Source organism: Astatotilapia calliptera, chromosome 11 (assembly GCF_964374335.1).
Source record: "Astatotilapia calliptera chromosome 11, fAstCal68.1, whole genome shotgun sequence".
In the NCBI taxonomy this organism is placed as follows: Eukaryota; Metazoa; Chordata; class Actinopteri; order Cichliformes; family Cichlidae; genus Astatotilapia; species Astatotilapia calliptera.
Window position 1 is genome coordinate 36,438,336 of NC_137432.1, and position 22,246 is coordinate 36,460,581.

General features: G+C 38.3%; 2 protein-coding genes across 6 annotated transcripts; one reads left to right on the forward strand and one right to left on the reverse strand.

The window, feature by feature from the left end:
• Positions 1-1,475: 1,475 nt before the first annotated feature.
• gpatch4 (G patch domain containing 4) lies at positions 1,476-7,135 on the forward strand. The gene is made up of 8 exons (XM_026185652.2): positions 1,476-1,632; positions 3,680-3,758; positions 3,856-3,929; positions 4,020-4,112; positions 4,388-4,498; positions 5,075-5,190; positions 5,303-5,353; positions 5,627-7,135. The coding sequence occupies exons 2-8, from the start codon at positions 3,680-3,682 to the stop codon at positions 6,267-6,269; spliced, it is 1,167 nt and encodes a 388-aa protein (XP_026041437.2). The 5' UTR covers positions 1,476-1,632; the 3' UTR covers positions 6,270-7,135.
• Positions 6,825-19,239, reverse strand: LOC113032640 (uncharacterized). 5 transcript variants are annotated; one of them, XM_080308529.1, is made up of 8 exons: positions 13,132-13,381; positions 12,702-12,773; positions 11,808-11,879; positions 11,449-11,553; positions 9,664-9,858; positions 8,821-8,975; positions 8,598-8,647; positions 6,825-8,379 (listed from the first exon to the last, which is right to left on the reverse strand). In XM_080308529.1, exons 1-8 carry the CDS (start codon positions 13,193-13,195, stop codon positions 8,232-8,234), a joined length of 861 nt encoding a protein of 286 aa, XP_080164655.1. In that variant the 5' UTR covers positions 13,196-13,381; the 3' UTR covers positions 6,825-8,231. The 5 variants fall into 5 exon arrangements, 3 of the variants coding, with proteins under 3 accessions (XP_080164655.1, XP_080164654.1, XP_026041438.2); XM_080308528.1 differs by having other exon boundaries at positions 8,598-8,713; positions 11,449-11,550; positions 13,132-13,377; XM_026185653.2 differs by having other exon boundaries at positions 8,598-8,713; positions 13,132-13,373.
• Between the last annotated feature and the right edge of the window lie 3,007 nt (positions 19,240-22,246).

Here is a 22,246-nt window from a genome sequence, read left to right on the forward strand (position 1 = left end):
TGCCTCTTCACCTCACTGTGCAATACCTTTTGTGCAATATTTTTGTAAATAGTCAACAGTGCAATAGACTCAATACTTGAAATGTGCAATTCACTTGTATTTTTATTTTTATTCCTATTTATTCTATTTATCCCCTTCGTATATTTTATTTATATTGTCTCTGTATTTATATATATATATGTGTGTGTGTGTGTGTGTGTGTGTGTGTGTGTGTATTGTATATATATATATATATATAATATATATATATATATATATTATATATATATATATGTATGTGTGTATATATATATATATATATATACATACATATATATATATATATATATATATATATATATATATATATATACAATACACACATACATATATATATATATGTATGTGTGTATATATATATATATATATATATATATATATATATATATGTATGTGTGTATATATATATATATATATACATACATATATATATATATATATATGTATGTGTGTGTATATATATATATATATATATATATATATATATATATATATATATGTATATATATATATATATATATACATATATATATATATATATATATGTATGTGTGTATATATATATATATACATACATATATATATATATATATGTATGTGTGTATATATATATATATATATATATACATATATATATATATACACACACACATACATATATATATATATGTATGTGTGTGTATATATATATATATATATATATACACACACATACATATATATATATATATATATATATATATATATATATATATGTATGTGTGTGTATATATATATATATATATATATATATATATATATACACACACATACATATATATATACATATATATATATATATATATATATATATATATATATAATATTCTGTAACTCTGTAACTTCTGTCGGTGCTGTGCTTTTTTGGAAATCGAATTTCCCAGAGGAACCCACCCGAGGGATTAATGAAGTTCTATCTAATCTAATCTAATCTCTAATCTAATGTGGCTCGTTTTCTGTTATTTTTCCATGTATGAAATGCTGATATTATAGCGTTTCCTGAACTTCCTCATTGAACTGGTTTTATTTATCTATGAATTTATTCATTGGGATAATCTTTTCATTGTCATCAGTGTGGTACTCTGATTTTAAATACACAGGTGTCATTTTCACTTGTTGATAACAAGTACATTCAAACAAACTGTGTAAACTGTGTAACCACATGTTTAGGGGACAAAGTGGCCATGAATACATAAGAACATGGAGGACAGAAGATTAATGAAATTTTGTGGTGACAGAGACATTAGACTATAACTATTTTTTGTTTGATTTTTTATGCATCATTTATTATGTGTCTCTGTGTGCTGTGATATAACAGATGTGAATACAGCAATTACTGGGTTTTTGTTTGTTTGTTTTGGTTCCTTTAATTTATGCACATGTTAATAAAGTTATTGGGAAAAGGGGGGGGGGGGTGTTACCGCCTCCCTTCCGTGACGTGTTTCCGGTGTCATGTCAGCGGTCTGCTGGCACCGCATGTTTACACTCTGATGCTCCTGCACGGTTCCAGTCCTCACGTTTTTCAGTGAAACAGTTCGACAGAAACAAACGGAGGTTTGTGGACCTGTTATTTCTGTTGTGTCGCCGAAGGTTCGGGAAACATTGGTCTAGAAACGGCCGTGAACATCAGGTGTTTAACGCTAGCTGTTAGCATCAGCTCGTCCAGTGTAAAGAGCGAAACCGGTTCAGTTAGCATCCCAGAATGCGCAAATTCACCAGTTTTAACTTCACTCTTAAACCTGCTCAGGTCCTGAGATCTGCTTTAAACCTCTCTGCAGTTACACGGCAGCTTATAAGAGAAGCAGACTGGTTTTATAGGCTAACCGTGCGCGACATGTCTCAATATCGTGGATAAAACGATTCCTTTAAAATATATTGGATGTTTAAAACATTTGAAAAGTCTTTATATCAACAGTCAGAAACACAAAGTCAAACTTTTATTTCTGTTGCACGTTTCAAACCGGAGTTGAGTCAAGCTGCTCTCCATCAAATAGGTCGATACACCAAGTCTCCAAAAACACAGATAATCAGTGTAATTATTAGGAAATGAGAAATCGGAGCTTTTTAAAAAAAGTTATCACTAATGAAGTAAAATCTGCGAATGAAAACAAGAACTGACTAAGAAAAGCAATAAGAAAATGTTTGCTGTGGACAAAAAGCACAATCAGACTCTTTATGAGGGAGGTGGGATAGTCAGAGCTGAAGGGCAATAATAGGGAAGGTCTCGTCTCCTTTAGGGTCTTTATATTCATAACACTGCAACTGTTGCACAGTAAGAACAGTAGACAGGACCCTGTAAAACTCACCAGTCACAATACATACAGATGTGTGTTTGTGACTGACCTGCTCCCTGAGTGCCATTTATTTTTCAACCATTACCTGAAAATCTTAATTTATTCTCTCCATCACTCCTCCACCTCTCCTGTGGGTGATTTGTCTTACACCAAGTGAGGAAAAGAAGTAGGACTGGGCGATATGGCCTAAAATTCACATCACAATATTTTTTAGCTGGATGGCGATACACGATATATATCTCGATATTTTTTAAAGCCATTAAATAAGAACAAAAAGAGTTCTTAGTCTAAGCTGTGTCCCAGATGTCACACAGGCACTTTTATTCACATACAGCGCAGATGTACATGAAAAAATTACTCAGAAATAAATTATCAGCATTTATTAAATAATCATGCTCCATAAATAAAAGAAAACAGTGTTGTTTTTGTGCATAACAAAAAGCTCACAATTGTGCAGTCGAAATGTAAACTAACAGACGCTGAGCATAATAACAAAGAGACAGATTTCACAGCTGCTCTGTTCCCAACTTGTACTGCGTGACTGACAGCCTGGAGTTTGAAATCCTCTTTGTAACCGTGTCTCTTACAGGTGCCATTTATGGTCCTTATACACACACAATACGGTAATATTACGTTGAAGCACAGTACGTATCACTCCGCGAGGCTTCTGACTACGCTAGCCGTAATGCTCCGACAAACCATCAAGCGGTGCAGTTTCGTAGCTCAGCAAAGTCGTACTAAAGCATTTTTGGCAGGTTGCTGAGCGCCGTGTAGCACATAAAATCGGTTCGCGGTCAGTAAGGAGAACTCATACATGTCATACTGTCGATCTTTGAGAAAATGACAGCATTTTAATGTAAGGTTATAGCCCGAAAAATACTGTATACGAGTTCTGTAAGGTGGTTTGTTTCGGGGCGGGACGCAGTTTCACACATTCTTTATTTTGCACTTTATGGCACACATCTCTTATCTCGTATAAAAATATATTGATATATTTAAAAACTCGATATATCGCCCAGTCCTAAAAGGTAGGTAGACATTACATATTATTTCTGATAGGAAGTGTGGGAGAGGGAGTCCTGCAGCATCACACCATGGATGCTGTGCTGAGAGCATCCAAACATACAGCCATGATCTCAGCCCAGCAGGAAATCAACTAAGAACACACGCTAGGTTTTCTCTGCATACTTAACTGTTTTAAGGGTTTAAGTTACTCAGGTGTAACATGGTTTTTATTTATCAAATGTCCAGAAATACAAAAAAAGAATTGAATGGGTTTGCTTACATTTAACTGTGTCTGTGTGCAGATGGCAGAAGTCGTTCAAGAGAAAAGTCGTGGCTTGAAGTTTGCGGAGCAGCAGCTCCTTCGCCATGGCTGGGAGCACGGTAACATACTTTGAACTTCTTCATTCAGACATTAAAGCAGCGCTCGTGAGGGTCGGCGCTCAGGTGCAGGAGTCTGATCGGCGCTTTCTCTCCTCAGGTAAAGGACTGGGACGAGCTGAAAACGGCATATCGGAGGCCATCAAGGTGAAAGTGAAGTGTGACAAAGGAGGAGTAAGTGCTGTTCGTCTTTATGCAGCAGACGCTTGTGTTGACGCTAAAACAGGTTTAAGCTGAGAGGGCCATTTACATTTCTTCTGCAAGGTTGGCCATAAAGAAGGGGAGCAGTTCACCTTCCACTGGTGGGATCATGTCTTCAATAAAGCCTCCTCCAGCCTGCAGGTGGAGTCTGATCAAGTAGGTCGCTCATTTGTTTTATTTTTTAGGTTTTGCTCGTACTTATTTATTTAGCTCGTCCACCTGAGTGCGGCTGTTTTTTCAGTGTGAGAATAGTTTCAGGATTTTAGGAGCAGTTTGACGTTTCAGAGCACCACCTCTGAGGAGTGGATGGAAGCTGCAACAAGGCCCAGACTCAGTTTAACGTTCACATCAGTTCCATTCAGGCTCCGAGTGGAAGCAGCTGGTTTGTTCACTTACACAGCGTTAACGTGTTTCCTGGTTTTCTGATGCAGAATGGGATTAAGCTGAAGAAGACTGCAGAAGAAGAGGATGGGATGATCTCCAATAAAAAGCCGAGGAAAGCGACACTGGCTAAAGATAAGCTGTATGGATGCTTTGTCAAGGTAATTGTTTGCTGTCTTTCAGCTGCATGTCCCTTCTTGTTGTACTTACTGCAGTTCAGTCATCACACTGCTTGCCACTCATTGCTGGTCACTGGCGTTACGCGATGAGTCATGAGAGCGTCTCGTTCAGGAAAATCAAAATGGCTACAAAAACAATGCTGCGGTCCCCAAATCTGACCGAGCAGCAGGTATGTCGTCGCCTCGACCTCCACCTTTGTTGTAGCGTTCGTGTGCGATTGCAGAAACCGAGAGGACATGAAGGAAAGTACAAAGAAATGTAAAAATGTTCACACCCCAAAAACTGACCGTAACAAAGAGCAGGAACCCGTCTGGCACGGCTTATAAAACACGGGGACACGACCACACAGTAACAGCAAAAGCATAAACAGCGTCAACGACGTCGGCCATTTATGTAGTTCACATCGTAGGCTCTGCAAAGTTTCCCCACATTAGTCTAAAGCGGGCCTTACAGTGGGACATTACGACACTTTTGTGCATGACATGGACGCTTATTGTGTTTTTAAATGTAGTTTATTTTATTCACACAAACAAACAAACGGCTGGCTCTTCTTTCAGTCTGCCACGCTGCTGTCTGGTCAGGAGCAGCCAGAGCCGAAGGCCTCCAGCTCAGATGACTGCAGCAGCTCTGATGAGGAGGATGAGCAGAGGATGGATCTGTCCAGCACCACCAAGTAAGACTAACATTCACAACATCTGATCTCATCAGCAACTGAGACTTGGAATTGTATTCGGACCTTTTATCTGATAAGTTACATCGTGAGGTTTCTGTCTGACTCTCTGCAGGCTTTCTGACACTGATCTTATGAAGGTTTGTGGAGGACGCACAGCTCACAAGTAAGATGATATGATTTGTAGAATTCAACATGGAAAAAAACATCAAAGTCAAAGGAGCTTGCAAAGAAAAGCGTCTGGACTTCTTTAAGTTGCTTCAAGCAACTTAAAGAAGTCCAGAAGTTGCTTGAAGCAACTTAAAGAAGTCCAGACGCTTTTCTTTGCAAGCTCCTTTGACTACGATGACCTGGATGACTGAGAACCTTCACAGACATAAAAAACATCAAAGAACTGTAAAAAAGCATAACCCAGTTTTCTGTGCTTCTGTTATTTTAGGGGAGCCAGGCACGGCTTGACCATGAGCGCCAAGTTAGCCAGGCTGGAGCAGCAGGAGGCTGAGTTCATGGCCAAGTATGGAAAGAAGAACCAACCAGCAAGTGCTCCTCCTCCAGCCTCCCGTTTAGAGACGCCGGAGGAGATGATGACAAGCAGAAAAAAGATGAAAATGAATGAGAAGAGTAGTGATGGAGTGTGTGAAACTCCCACAACAGATGTTCAACCTAAAAAGAAGAAGAAGGAAAAGAAGAGCGCTGATCCCGAGGAAAGAACTGATGAGGATTTGATCCATGTAGAAAACTGTGAGGCAGATGATTCGCACAAGAAGAAGAAGAAGAAGCAAAAGAAGAAGAACAAAGTGGAGGAGAACAGAGTCGAAGAGACGCATTCACCGGCTGCAGAGAGCGAGGAGGTGACTGCTGAGATGCATGCTGACGAGGGCAAGAAGAAGAAGAAATCCTCTAAACCCCCAAAGGAAAATGACAGTGACTGTAAGGAGCCTAGCCAATCAAATCACACAGGACTGGAGGACTCAGACGTCACAGAGTCAGTGAAGAAAAGGAAAAAGTGCAAAAAGGACAAAACGTGTACACATGAGGAGGCTCCTCCTCTGAAGAGGAAGAAGAAGAAGTCTAAAGACTAGTGTGTGATTAACTGGGAATCTAATTCCATGTCTGAAGAGGACGTGCTTCCCAGTGTACTCGTCTGTGGTGCTAAACCTGAATCATCAATGTCGACCAGCAAGAATAAACAAGTGAAATTGTGGTTTAAAAAAAACAATCAGCTGAGGTTTCATGTGAGAGCTTCCTGTTTAGCTTTGTTTAGTCGATATTAGAGGAACTCGGTGAGTTACAGTCTAAACGTGGACTGTAAAGGAACTTTGGATGTTTTCAGCAAACTGGAAAACATCTTTAACTACATCCAGCAGGTGATGCGCATTACAAGCCCGATGCTGTTTAGACAAGTTGATGATTTTTTTTTAAAGATTGCCTTTATAACATGAAATGTGCCCTAAATAATCCATCACAACCAGACGTGGCTTTTCTAACCTCAGCGATTGTAGCTGGAGTCAGTTTAGTTGTTCTGGGAGGTAAACATGACGGAGACCCCAGCTGTTTTTACAGTACTGGTGCAGGACGCGGAGTATTGTGACACATGCTGGTTTTATATGCAAATTAAATGATCAGACTCAGCAGACTTTTGTACTTTTGATTCTTTTATTTAAAATTGTCTTTGCGTAAATAAACATTTTAAACAACAAAGTAAACAAATATACAACATGTTTGTATCTTTTGTAGGAATTAGAAAATATTCATGTGCGTAGATCATTTGCAGAGTTTTAGTCACCTGACAGGTGTGTCAGCGTGTTCCTGGGACAAGACGCACACACTTGTGACAGATGTAAACTTTGATGAGATTCTTGTTTCCTGAGCTGTAATGTTGATTAGCTGTAAGCTTTTTTGTGAAGATGATAGAAAATAAAATAGTTCCAACGTTAAAACGCCTAAACAAGGAATTTGTTTCCCTTCTTGAGTAACCACGAGTGATCTCTAAAAAGAGATATTACTGCTGAGTTTTTCAAATGTTTTTCAGCACCACAAGGTGAGTCACATGTACTCCCACTGTATTTAAGAGAAAGCAGATGTGTCTTCAGTGGATATCTGGAAAACCTGGCAACTCTAACCCAGATGGATAAATAGCACTACAGGCCAGAGGGGGAAAAGATTTTTGGGTGAACTGTTCCTTTAATCAAGATGTGAGAAGAATGCGTCCATGGTAACAACAATAAATGACCCTTTTGCCTTCAATTCCAACCAAATATCTTGGTTCGAGTCACCAAAGATTAAAAAACTGAATAGTAGAATAAATGTGTCTTTTTATGATCTTTTGGATCATTTCATTAATTAAATATATGTTCGACCTTCATTTACCTGAGTTTCAACATCAGTGTTGGTTGTGATTTAAATGTTTCTTTAAACTGACAGCTCAGTGAGTGTTCAGATGCTGAACACTATCCTCACTTCACTATTAAAAATAACAAAACGGTCGAAAAATCTTGTTGACTCGACCCTTTGTCATTGCTACGGTGGCTCAGAAAAATCCTTAAAGTGTTACTGTATCTCAAATTTCTTCCTAGATGAATCAAAAAGTTAAAAAGATAAATATGCCTGCTGAACATGTGAAGTGCAGTGACTGTCTTTCCATCAAAAAGGGCTTTAAAACATCTGCATCACGCTGTTATTTTAAATAGATGATTAACAAAACCCCAAAAGTTGAACTTTCAACTTTTCCTTGAACCTCCGTCACTTTACAACAGAGACAGATGGAGACAGCGTTGAGGTTGACACGGGATGGAACTTGCAACATGAATTATGTAATCAATACATGCAATGTTGTGCGGTGTAAAAGTACAGTGTTGCATTATTTCTGCCTTTTGGCGACACACACACTGGTCTGCTCAAAGTCTGTTTTCATAAATAGTTGCAGCAGCTGAAAAACTACAAGTTCTCCATCCTCCATTATAAAGATGAGAAACGAATAATGCAGACAGTATCTGGAGCATGGATGGCAACGTGGAAGAGCACACAGAGAACGGCAGCTGGAACTAAGTGGACAAAAGCAGGGCGTCTATCTCACAGATGAATTTGTTCTGAAAGTGACCGTTCGCTTTGACCCAGCTTTTTGTGGCATTCGTCCCAGGGATGATCAGCACATATGAGACTGAAGTGTCTGACATCTCCTTCATCCAGTAACTATAAAAGCAGGACATGAACGTCAGCACGTGTAAAAACATCCCAAATATTTTATTTCTGCATAATTTCTTTCATAATGCATCTTCTTTTACTGAAATCACTTTATCCAATATTATTATTATTGGCATATAAATCACGATATTATTTTATCATTAATCATTCAGTCATTCCCACCACTGCTGTAACTTTGTTCTGTAGCTGTAAGACAGTTTTCTTACCTCAGCGTGTCATTGTGTCCATCAATCCAGACCCAGTTATTTGCTGTCTTCTGTAACCCAATAAAGTATCCATGGTATTCACTAAAGTAAAATTTTATGTGACTACTGAGAAATTCCTGTGGGTCATATCATTCGTCATTCAGTGACATTTATGAATTATCATCAGTTATGTAAGAAAATATCATGGCTGTAATTGTGCTGTGGTCTTGTTGTTAGAGCTCACCTGCTCTTTGAGATCGTCAACAACAACCAGATCTGCAGCTTTGCCTTTGCAATACACTCGGCTTTCCTCCCAAGTTTTCCAGGGGGCGTTCTCATTGTAAAACAGGTAGCACTTGTTCTTAAATAGGATCCAGCCACTGCGGCATGGCTGGCACTCTGCAAGGAGATTAGAAACTAGACTCAACGTAGGCTCATTAACAACATTATCAAATTATGTAGCAAAAAAGCTAAAAGATTCACACTGTTTTCTTTTCTACTTTCCATTTTAAAGTAGCTTTGATGAGTCGTTCTCTGGAAACAATGAGAACACAGAGATTCCTTGATTTTGCTAATGAGAAATTCTTAAGCTTCCCTTAAACTTAATGGACAGATCCTTAGTTTTAGAGAAAGGCAAAAGACGGTGAGGTGCTGGTTTGCTTTATTGGTTTTGGTGTGGCAAATATGCATCTATGCGTTATCGCATGTTGGGTGAGCCGTTCACTCCTGAGAATTGTAACAAACATGTGGGACATACTGCCAACTGATGCGCAGGGGTTGAAGGTCAGTTCAAAGGAGAACAGATTCCATGTGCGGTAAAGTCAAAATAAATTGTTGTACATTTTAGATGATATTTGAGGCTCTTTACCTCAAATATAACTCTTTTCCTGGGTTTTGTGACCAGTTCAAATCATCTCTCCCAACCTGCACACTTACTTGTTTTGTGGTTTTCTATTTAAATTTGTCACATAAATTCTCCGTTCATACTCTCATGACTCTATCATACTGTTGATCATCTTCAGCTCCTAATAAAATTTTGACATATGAAGCTTATTAACTTCTGAGACAAGCACAATGAAGCACTCACGTTTATTAGGACAGTAATCTTTTACTGGAAAGTTATCAAACTTCAGGATGACTTCCAGCGTGCAGTTGAGATTGTCTCTCTGTCTTCTCAGCTCCCGAGTTTTATTGTCTGAGATTTCCTTCTCCATGGCCAACTGCTGATGTTCTGCTGTGAGGTTACTGAGGTTTGCTGCCTGTACCTTAAATAGCAAACTCACTGTGAAGGAGAGAAGACAGCACAGCACTCATCATCACAGCCGACCAATGAGGGTTCACATCCAGTCCTAACAGAGAAGCCTCCTCTTCCTGTCTTCATTGTGAGACAAAGCTGAAGACACCAAACACACTAAAACATGAATGTATAATAAAATGTTTTTTTAACCACCAGTAGAAGGTAATAAATAGTAAAAAGGAAAATTAGCCTTAAATTAAAATCCAGGCACTAGAGGTACAGAAAGCTCGAGTAACAAGTAATAAAATGCAGTTTTGTATTTTAGTGGGAAAGAGATTAAAAAAAATAAATGGTTCAGGTTATACGGGGAAAAATTAATCTCTGTTTTTTAAGCCACCTTTATAAACAGCTTTGAAGGTTTTTCCACATACAGTGAATATGTAATGAGTACGTTTAACTAACTGATCCACAAACAACCATTAAATCAAGACAGAAGCTAAGTAGGAATAAATATGTGTTAGAAATTAACAGGGTTTGCACAGGGAGGAGGATGGGGTGGATGGATGGGTTTGATGAATTTCAGGCTACGTCCACAGTAGCCCAGATAGATTTGAAAACGGCCTTTTCATCTGAAAACGCTCTGCGTCCACACTAGCATTTTCAGTCATTTTCACAGAGTTGTGAAAAGTTTTCACAGAGTTCACACATTTTTGCAGCTAACCAATCCTTTCTTTTTTCATTGCCACATCACATGATGCCTATAATGCCCTGGAGAAGCAAAACAAACCACATATATGGTTTTTTAGGCTGGATAGAACCATTACTTCCTTCTTTTACTCTTTAATGTCACTGTCGTTACTCACGCAGCAGGTCGAGCTTTTCACAAAGCTTCACTATGTAACTTGAAGCCTAAAAATCACCCCAAATTAGCCAAGTTTCATTTACTCAGGAATACTACTACTACTAACAATAATTATAATACACCTTTTGTTCATAAAACTTCAGAAATAACATGAGGTTCTGCAGTGTTCTGTAAGGTTATTGTGGACTGCTCAGAAACAATAACTTAACACTTAAATCACACATCAGATCTTCAAGAATAATTCAAAAATCTTTACTGGCATTTATTATGTAATGTGATGTAAAGCAAACTGCATAACAGCTGGCACTGAAAACTCAAAACCATCAAACCTTTGATGGTTTAAAAACACCAAATATCAAAGTAAAATTCTGTTGAGCAGAACCAACACTAAACAGAGAATTAGAAAATCAATGCATAAAAATATTTTATTTACTTAAAATAAAAATGAAAGCTAGACTTTTGGGAGAACATGAGAACTAAATGTAACAATAAAGTTGAAAATAGGACGAAAACTGTCTTTATTTATTTTTTATTTCTATTTTTTGGTCAAATTTGTGACTCAGCTGCTTTCACATGGTGTTGTCTTTGTATTGTAATATCTGCCCCTGTTAATTACCCTCCATATTATAATAATTAAGAAAGGTAAACAAACAGTGAAACTAATAAAAAAAAACAGCTGAAACGAGCAAACCCACTCTCTGGAAACATGCAAAAATCCAGAACAAAATAAAACTAAAACTAAATAGAGTTTGGTGTGCTGAACTCAGACTTACTGTAGATGATGGCGATGATGCCCACCAGCAGGAGGACACAAAGGATCTCCAAACATGCCAGCAGTAGACGGAAATTGGAGCATGCAGCTGCTTTGCCTTCTGCTTCTAATGAGAAATTTGACGTCATTATTATGAGAAACTGTCACATGGACTTTTACTGTTGTAGCTCATTCCTTTGCTCGTGTGTTGTCTGTTTTCTTAGGCTCTGTTGTGTTAGCCTCTCAGGACCACTGAGGCACCAGATGTTCATGTCAGATGTTGTCAAAGACATACAGGTAGTGAATACATTTGTTCCACTGATGGTCTAAAACATTTTGCTGCTAAATTAGTGAAGATGAAAAAGGGATTTTATAACTTACCAGGTGCAGGAGGAGGACCAGCTGGCGCTTTAGATTTAACTTCAGAATAAATGGCTGGGTCCTCGTTTTTTTCTGGAAGACAGAAATAACTAAACGAATGGACTCATAGAGATGAGTTTGACAACAACACAACCCACAGAATTACAAAATGCGCAGTCATGTGTCATTAAAGCATATCATTGATCTCTTAGGTCGCTCTATGTTCCCCTTTTCTTTCCTTCTCCTTCCCCTCACACACCACACTCTGCAAAATCACCACTGTTAAATTAACACAGTGAGTTTTAAACCTGACACTAGAAAAGTGTCTATATGTGTTGACTCCTTTAACTGTTAAATGAACACTTTTGAAAGTGAACTGCTTGTCCACCACTACTATGTTCGTTAGGTTAGCCTCCACTGGTTTGTAGTCTCACTGGATCTGTTCCAACATAACACAGTATTTTATTCTATGTTATTTTATTCTATTCCATGTTTTTCTTAATTATTCCTGCTTGTAACTTTGCACTGTTCACTTCCTGCCGTGACCCAACAAATTTCCCATGTGAGGACTAAAAAAGGTTTATCTTATCTCTTATACTGTGCCGACCACTGGGTTATGGCGTTCCATGTATGTCCCGCCTGCTAGCATCTTGCACCCTGCAGTTATGTGCTGGATTGTCTGAGGGGCATCTTTACACAGGCTGCACCTGGGATGTTGCCTGGTGTGACAGACCCCAGCCTCTATGGATTTTGTACTACTCAAGACTTGCCTTAGTCTCTGCAGGTGGTTGCAGTATTTTTGCATTACTTGTGTTGGTCTGTTTTCTCAGGCTGTGTCATTGTCAAATACAGAAAGTTTAAAGCATGAATTTGCTTTGTTGCTCATGTAATATCTGCATGAACGTTATAACTTACCAGGTGCAGGAGGAGGACCAGCAGGCGCTTTAGATTTAACTTCAGAATAAATGGTTGAGTCCTGGATTTTTTCTAGAAGACACAAATGACTGAATGCAGGGATTCATACCAACAAGTCTGACATGTGTGCCATGTGCTAGTTTTCAAACTAGCTTTATCACATCATTTATGATAAAGCCAAACAATGTGATAAACTCAAAAAGATAAGTCTGAGCTCATGACTTGGGGTATAAAATAGAAATGTTGTACTTTCTAGTGATTTGAATGTTTCCGAATTTTAATGATAAATAATCTTTTTGTTGTTTTTAAATAAAAACGGGATGATATGATGTGAACAGAGCAGCGTTCTTTCATCAGGCAACTTCACAAAGATATAAACAGTCAGACTTATCAGTGATTCATTTTTGAATGAAGGAGGAGAGTAACTTACCTTTTGTTAGTGAAGCACCAGTTTTGAAAACCATTGTGGAATAATTGACTTCTTCCTCCATCATTAAAAGCCAAATTGCCTTCAGCGCAAAGAAAACTAAAACTGGCCTCAACAGGAGCGGACTGTTAAAAGAGTGTTACTGACACCCCACCCACATGCCCATCATGTGGGTGGGGTGTCACACGCACCATAAAACAATATGAAATTCCAGCTGTAACTGGCACAGAACAAACCCGCGGTTCCTCTTCCTATTACTCCTCAACGTGTTCATACACATGCCTGATCTCGGAATTATGTTGCTTCTGTAACACACCGTTACGCTAAGAGCAGTTAACACATTTGGGCTTTAACCCAACAAACCAACCTGTCACATATCTGTCTGGTGCAACGTCCGCGTTGTTTCTTAACTGATGATCGATGTCGTTGTGAGACATCGTGTTAGGTGAAAACGTTGTGATGAAAAATGTCTGTCACAGTACGAAAAAGGAAGAGGCGAGTGATCGCAATTTTTGCAACTCGTCTGGCCCAAGGAGCAGTGAGACTCTGCAGTGGTGAGGTGTCTGTCATCACTGCACCTCATAAAGAAAAATTAATCAAACCTTCACACAGTAATCATGGATCAGCCAAACCGTTGTCCTGATGTAATGAACAATATTCAATTCACACTATTTAGCAAATTTATTGACTTAACATTCCTCAAAATGACGACAAAAGAACTCCATTAAACACTAAATGATGTGATAACTTTGCCACTTGTATCCTGTTAGACAGGGAGGATCCTGTGGATCATAACCGTGGAGAGAGTGGTGGTGTTGAACACAAACACTTTTATTTGGTGATGTATTTGATGAATTTGTCCGGGAAGTTACTGCGAGCCCCTTTTAATTCTCAATGAACTTTAATTCTCATTTGTCTGTGCAGTTTACCCCAGTTTACAAGTTCTTTCTGCACTTCACACGCTGCAATAACCGGAGATGTGATGAACTACTACATCATTTATATTCTGGTTATTTATTTATATTGCACTTTTTAAAGTCAATAAACAACAACAATAAAAGCATAAGAAATTGTAGTAAATTATTATGAATGGAAACAAAAACTTGATGGGAAAAAAGAATTTGACCAGAACTGTAAAACAGACAAAAAACCAAAATGTGTAAAAACTGTAAACTGGTCACAGACAGATTTCCATTCAACGATTAGTTTTATTAAATGCATCAAAATACTGCGACAGGCACAGCTCAGTGGAGGCGAGGCCGAGCACACAGCTGTTGCTCCAGCTGCCTGTGTTCTTAGGTATCAGCCTTACGAGTGTCCAGATGAATGAGTAAATAAAAGAATCACAGTTTTTATGAAGGTGGGAGCTGTCCACACCGGCCAAACCACTTTAAGCTGGAAACACTTTTTTTCATAATAACATTGAACATTTTAACATGAGTCTCTTGTAGGATAAGCCAGTTAATTTCTTACACACTGTTTTAGTTTTAGACAATAGGCACAACACACACACACACACACACACACACACACACACACACACACACGCACACACACACACACACACACACACACACACACGCACGCACGCGTATTATTATTATTGTTCAGATTCTTGGTTTCTGTTACTATAAAAGGAATAAAGATGCTTACAAGTTACGCACAATGAGCATGAACAGACTGTCACTTCCTCAAGTGGAAAGGGAAGTTTCACAAACATGTAGTATTAATAAATAGTAACATAAACACATTCATGCCTGTCTCTGCATTTACATGCATCGGAATATGTTTCTTTTGCCATCTAATACATTAGAAATCCCATAGTAATGACAAAAGAGCACATATGATTACAAAAAAGTACAAATGCTTTTGCAGTGCAGCTCAAACGTGGTGTGTGATTCTGCAGCATTTGTTTCAAAATGTAACTGAACATAAATCAAAACAAAGAAATTACTTATTTTTTACAAAATCAGTTTGACACAGAAAAAAAACTCATTGCCTTTAATTCAAAAAACACAAGGAGTTACTGTCACATTAAATAACAATTCTATTACTGGGACTGATTCCTAATCTGCTTTAATTAACGCTCGTCTTTCACAGATCCAACAGTTTCTCATGTCACAGCTCTCTTTGCCCCAGTTGGCCAGAGGGGGCGCTTTTGGTAGGCTTAAAGCACAATATCTTTTGTTGACATCTTGTTGCATTTTCCAGTACCTAAAAAAAGTCACATAGTGTCAGTCTGTATGCCTACTCAACATTTCAACCTTTGACAAATTAATCTTTATTGTATTTCTGAAATTCAGCACGTGGAGTGCTTGGGTACCAAAAATAAGTCAATGATCTGTGTCAGTCTCTGCACACACAGCATTCCTGATGGTAACAGGGATCGAGGCAATTTAACCAACACAGAGGCCATGAATGCACACTTGTGTTTGGTCTCGCAAAAGTCAGACACTTAGATGTTCTGAAAACCACAACCGAGTCCATCACGGATGTGGAAGCTTAAGAAAAATGTCAAAGGTCAAAAATCATCTTTGAGAAACAAGCAATGGATGCAGTGAAGAGTTTTTAACAGCTTTTATTTTTTTTCACTCTGCTACAAATAAGTTTGTTGTTTATTAGGACTTGTGTGTTCTCAGTGGTGGGAGCTGAGAACACACAAGTCACACAACAGTGTTAGCCAGGGTTTTCCTTACTTGGATGCATGCAAGACGTCTTTTTATGTTGAATGAAAACACTTTGTGTATTTTCATTTCACAAATGAAAAGAGAAAATGCAAACAGAAAACAAGTCTGCCATCAACATGTGCTGATTCGACTTAATCGTCACTTCCTTGAGCTATTCCAGCCTAAAGGTTGTTTTAACTCAAACTTATTTGGAATTGGTTCATACTGTAAACTTCTTGTGGCTGTAAATCTTAAACTTCTTGTTATTAGAAGAGGGAATGTTGAAACAATTTTTTTGTTCTGCTTTTTACTTCCATTCCATATTTTTTAAAGGGTATTTACAATGTGTTGTAAAAATGTGTGTGTGTGTGTGTGTGTGTTTGCACTTATACATCTTTGTGAGGATCAAACTTTGACTGTTACTATACTTGTGGGGACCATCAGTCCTTATGGGCCCAAATTGTAGGCCTCATGAGTTTGAAGGCATTTTTGAGGCTCAAATGTGGTTTTAGTGTCAGGGTTACAGTTAGGTTGTGGTTAGGCATTTGTGATGGTTAGAGTTAGGCTAAGCAGCTAGGGAAAGCATTATGTCAATTAGATGAGCTAAGTAAGATATAATAGGCAAGTATTTGTATGTGTGGTGGTGGGCGGGGGTCATGCTTACGTCACAGTGAGGTTACTTCCATCTACCCACGTCCACGTGTCCTTTGGGCTCTCTGCTCTCAAACCGATCCAGTAGCCGTGCTTATCATCAGCGTGGTAGTCCTTAGTGTGGTTGCTGATAAATTCCTAAATTTGTAATACATGTGTTATCTGCCACATAATAATAGTCGGGTTTTAGTTTTCCTTTGAGATAAAAAGAACGATGACTCGTCTATAACAGCAAAATATAAAAACAAACAGGTTTAAAAAAATAACAACCTTTTCCTTTTTTGCACACTATGTTTACATTTTAAATGGATAAAACTGGCTTTTGTTCCCTCAAGAAATCAACACTCAGTACCCATATTGACAAAGTTTACACAACTATCCAGACTGCTGGCTGTAGTTACAGCTGCTGGGTTCCTTGGCTAAGACTCTGTGGGCTTGTTAGACCAGATTGCCTGGGAGGTGTTGCTGAATTACCTTCTTCAGATCTGTCCACAGATGATCTCTCCAAACTGCAAACTCTGATCTGACGCTTAGAGTTTGGAGCTCTTCAAAATGAATTTAAGTTTGTCCAATCAGATTAAAGAACATTTTTCTCTTGGTCTTTTAAACTCTCAGCCTGTGCCTTTTACTTCGACTATCTTTTGTCTGATGTATGAAGAGTCGTTCTCACTCTCTTTTTAAACACGCTGGGGACTCTGTAGGAATGATCGCTGGTTTCTTTTCCACAGCTCTGACCAAAGATCATGTCATTTACTGAATTTGGAAGTGAGGCCACAAAGACTATTTTAAAGAGAGCAGCGAGCTAGTGGGAACACTCAAAGCTTGCAGTTCCTTTTTCCTGAACATTTCTCTTTTCTTTTTAAGTACAAGTTGAGGCCTGCTTGAATCAAAACACAACTCAAATATAAAGCAAACCCCAGTGCACTTCAGAGAACAAGAATCTGAATAGTTTTAAAATAAGAGATTGCAGTTTCCATTTTTACAGTATTTTTAAGTGTTGAGTGAGGAAGAAATATGTTTTCTTAAAATCCAGTCAAATGGCAAAGAGGTGGGAAAAGACTGAACTGAAGGAAGGTAACTTTGAATTATAGTTGCATTAACTTCCTCTTCAAACCTTCCTGTCTAAATCGCTTGAACTTTGACACTGTTTTTCCTCTCTGTGTATGAAAACGCTCTTTCACTTTATTTAAACTTTAAAAAAATCTATACAAATGAAATCTGGCTCACCTGTTCTTCCTGACTTTCGATCACTACCAGAGCCGCCTGATACATTTTGCATTGATCACGACTTTGATCCCAGCTCCTCCAATAAACCGAATATTGATGTTGGGAAAAAAAGTAACAGCTTGACTGAAACAGCACCCAGCCATCCAGGCAAGGTTTACACACTGGTCAAAAAAAGAAAGGGACAACAAGACCAGAATCATTTTAGAAATCCAACTTTACAATACGTTACAAAGAGTTTTTTAGATTTGAAGATTTTTAAACAGTTTAAAACATTAAACCTTCAAATAAAAACATGTTTGTGGGAGTCGTGACAGGAAGTGAGCAAAAAGTAACATAAAATTATATGAAACTAAGACATGTTCACCTTTCTGTGGGCAGTGTTTTTCCACTGAAAATTCCTGATATTCCATGATGACTCCGATGGTCCAGTTGAGTTGGTCTCTCTGTCTGGTCAGCTCCTCTGTCTGTTGCTCTGAGGATGTTTTCTGTGTCATCAGCTGCAGGTTCTGTGCTGTGATGTTGGCCATTTCTCGCTGCTGCTCACTCATCACTGTGTTAACTGCAGTCAGATAAGAAACAGATGTTAGTGTTATTGTCTGATTACACTAGTCCTTGAATACACAGCAGGTGGACTTACAGCGGAAGTTGAGGCCGATGATGACTGACACCAAGATGAGGCAAATAATCACCAGACCTGTCACAACCAACGCAAGCCGACTACAGGGTGGAGCTAACTCTTTATTCTCTACAAGAATAGAAAAAAATGTTTATTTTAATGATTGAATAAAAAATATCATTTATTTGTTCAGAAAACCACAAATAACCTGTTATTACAAGGGATGCATCCAATTTCCTGTCCTCAGTGTTCACCTCGTCGTAGATTGTTTCTGTGTCTTTTGGCGTCACTGGAAAAACAAAAAGAGTTTAAAGGAAATGAAAACTCATTTGTAGTTTGTTCTTTGTGGGGATTATTTATTAAACTTTACTTTTTAGATCACCAAAAATAGCAGTGCTAGGAAAGAACTGACATGCTGGGTAGCATAACATCGCCAGAATTAACCAACTGGTATTGATCGTTCCCCAAAACCACATACATCACAGTTTTGGCGATGAAAGGGAAGAAAGTAAGTCTGTCACTCACCGTATGTTGGATCTCTCTTTGTCTGAAATATCACTGTCACATAATTCTCTTCTTCCACCATTATTTATGTGTTTGCTGTTTATTGTCAGCGGTACTTACTTTGTTAATCTCGGAGTCAAACAGCCACTGTGGGTTTACTGGTCAGTGTAAGTGAAGTTTAGAGGCAGAGAAGTGGACCGTTGCAAGATCTGCACTTCTTCTTTTTGTCAGAAAGCGGGAGGGTTGTGGTTATTAGAGGGACATTTTTCTTTTTTTAGATAGTTTTGCAAGACGAGAAAAAATATGTCAGAACAAAGCGACGGCTGTCGCAGAGTGGAAGACTCACGTTTCCAGGATACTACTGGGGTCAATTTTTTCATTTGAGTTTAACAAACAATTACCTTCAGTGAAAGAAGTGTGTGTGTGTGTGTGTGTGTGTGTGTGTGTGTGTGTGTGTGTGTGTGTGTGTGTGTGTGTGTGTGTGTGTGTGTGTGTTAGTTTACAAAGGTCAAAACTAAGTAACTGCAGCATGAATGTTATTGTAAAAATGATGAATTTCATCAGTTCACCTCGACACTGTTTGTAGGCAGATGTCAACCAAAGCTAACTTTTAACTTCCAGTTCATTTCCAAATTATCAGGCACATCCAGCTCAAACTGATCTAATACAGCAGTGAAATAAATCAGCCACAATAAAGCTTAATGTTTTGGATCAGTTTGTGTTGAAACTTCAAATGTGTGATCAATTTTTAGGCTTCACATTAAAGGTTAAAACTTCCAGCACACTTCAGTTAACCTACATGGCAGACGTTGTACGTACTGAGTACAATCAATCATCACAGTTCAATCAATGCCACTGAAACACGGAGATGCTGATGCATGCTTTTATTACCAGTCGCATTGATTACTGTAATGCCCTGCTCTCTGGTCTTCCTAAGAAGAATATTTCAACTTTACAACTCTTGCAAAACTCGGCAGCTCGTGTGCTGACGAAGACCAGAGGGCGGGCCCACATTACACCGGTTTTAGAATCGCTGCACTGGCTCCCCGTGTGTTTCAGGATCGATTTTAAAGTTCTTTTATTGGTTTTTAAATGTCTTAATGGTCTTGGGCCTTCTTATCTCTCAGATCTGCTTTTACCATACGAACCCTCGCGGACCCTGAGGTCCTCTGGTACTGGCCTTTTGATTGTCCCTAAAGTCAGAACACATACTCACGGAGAGGCAGCGTTTCAGTGGTATGGTCCTCGTCTGTGGAACAGCCTGCCGGAGGAGCTCAGGGCCGCAGAGAACGTACATGTTTTTAAGAACAGGCTCAAGACCCACCTTTTTAATTTAGCTTTTACTTAGCGTTTATTTATTTTTTATGCTTATTTATTCTATCCTGTTATTCTATTATTAATTTAGGATTTACCTAATATTTATTGATTTTATTCTTATTCATTTTTTAATCTTCTTACTCTATTTATATTTATATTTATATTGTATCCTGTTCTTATTTATTTTATCATTTTACCCTATATATATCGTATTGCGTCATATCTCCAGTGTTTCCTCGGAGGGCGCTCTCTGCACCGGGGCTGTTATTGACCGTGGCTGCTGGGTCTCTGGGGTCCTCTCAGCCTGGTTGGGGGGCTCCTTGGCCTCTCTCCTGCTGTGTGCCCAGCCCGGAGGCTGCGGTCTGTGACCGGCTCCCGGTGCAGACGGCTCCCTGTTATAATGTTTCCTCACTTGGCTCATGCGAGCCCAGCCCAATTTTTACTCTTTAAGTGTGCGCGTGTGTGTATGTGTGTGTGGGTGGGGGTGGGGGGATATATGTGTATTGAGAGTGTGGGGAGTGAGTTGGAGGGTGGGGTGGGCTGCTTTTAACTATGTAAAGCACTTTGTGCTACATTTTTTCTGTATGAAAAGTGCTTTATAAATAAAGATTGATTGATTGATTGATTGATTGATTGATTGATTGATTGATTGATTGATTGATTGATTGATTGATTGATTGATTGATTGATTGATTGATTGATTGATTGAAACATTAAAAACTACAGTGGCATTGCAAAAGTATTCGGCCCCCTTGAACTTTCCCACATTTTGTCACATTACAGCCACAAACATGAATCAATTTTATTAGAATTCCACGTGAAAGACCAACACAAAGTGGTGCACACGTGAGAAGTGGAACGGAAATCAGACATGATTCCAAAGATTTTTTACAAATAAATAACTGCAAATACATGTAGAGTGTGGTTTAAGAGTTCAACGTGTGTTTCATGCAAACATGCAAATAATCAGAAACTTTAAGGACTTAAAAACAGAAATAAAGACAAAAATCAAATATTTTATATTCTTTATTATAATTCAAATTTTAAAAAATAAAATTGTTTAGAGTAATTTAAAAAGTTAACTGACATTTCTTTGACTTGGATCTGTCCACTAAAGACTTGGGGGTAACTGTAGATTTGATCATACATCAATCTTTTTTGGCTAAATCAACCTGCAGTCTTTGTTCCCCTGTTAGAAATATGGGTGTCCTTCAAGGTTCAGAAGATTCAGAAGCACTGTGACAGAGGGAAACATGACAGAGTCTGAAACTGTGTGTGAAGTGAGATCGCTTGTTATTGGGGTTACTAGGAATATGATTATTAGGGTTTTCTCTGTTTACACTTCAATTCAATTAAGTGTAATCAATTAAAATGTCTTGATGTATGATCAATCATCCAGTTAAGTAAATCTCCAAAAGTTGATTCTGTTCATCTGGACGTAGCGTTTTCCCCAATCTTATAAACAGGACATTTGCATAATGACTGAAACCAGCCCAGTGAACCTGCAGTCAGCTGAGACTGAAGACGTCACTGAAAACGTCCAGATGAACAGAATCAACTTTTGGAGAATCAATTAAAATATAAGTATATTTATATAAAATTAATTCAAATGGAATAATGTTAAGAAAACATGGATAACCCAAACAATCAGCAATCTCTGCTTCTTTGTAGGGTCCTTACCTTACAATATGAAACACCTTGGGAAAACTGTTGTTGTGAGCACACCTCGAGGCTTTGAAGACCAAAGAAAACCAAAGATTGCTGACTGTTACTGGACTTTCCAACACAATCATGTTCATGCATGAAGCTCTGAAGAAAAAAAATGTCAGAACATATTAGGATAATGTGACCTATGACCTATGAGACTGCTGTCATTTAAACAAAAAGGGGAGACAACTAAATACTGAGATAATCTGAAGCTCGTGTGGATTTGACACAAGCTGATGTTATATATCTATTGATATTATCATTTGTAATGAAGCTCTGCTGGCACAAATAAAGAAGCAGCATTGTGTTGCTCAGATGGTTTGTGCATGTGCAGAGGAGAGATGGAGGATATAGTGGACAAAGAAGCTGCCAGGCAGGAGGAAAAGAGGACCTCAGGGAAGTTTCATGGATGTAGTGAAAGAAATGAATG

Bases quoted from the DNA above. Each gene is read 5' to 3' on its own strand.
- gpatch4 (XM_026185652.2), top strand. From the start codon at position 3,680: ATGGCAGAAGTCGTTCAAGAGAAAAGTCGTGGCTTGAAGTTTGCGGAG. The intron at 4,113-4,387 runs GTAGGTCGCTCA...TTTCTGATGCAG, and splicing joins TGCAGGTGGAGTCTGATCAA to AATGGGATTAAGCTGAAGAA. The intron at 5,191-5,302 runs GTAAGACTAACA...GACTCTCTGCAG, and splicing joins GATCTGTCCAGCACCACCAA to GCTTTCTGACACTGATCTTA.
- LOC113032640 (XM_026185653.2), bottom strand. From the start codon at position 13,195: ATGATGGAGGAAGAAGTCAATTATTCCACAATGGTTTTCAAAACTGGT. The intron at 11,554-11,807 runs GTAAGTTATAAA...ATTTCTCATTAG, and splicing joins TGGTCCTCCTCCTGCACCTG to AAGCAGAAGGCAAAGCAGCT. The intron at 8,976-9,663 runs GTGAGTGCTTCA...ATCTCCTTGCAG, and splicing joins AGATTACTGTCCTAATAAAC to AGTGCCAGCCATGCCGCAGT.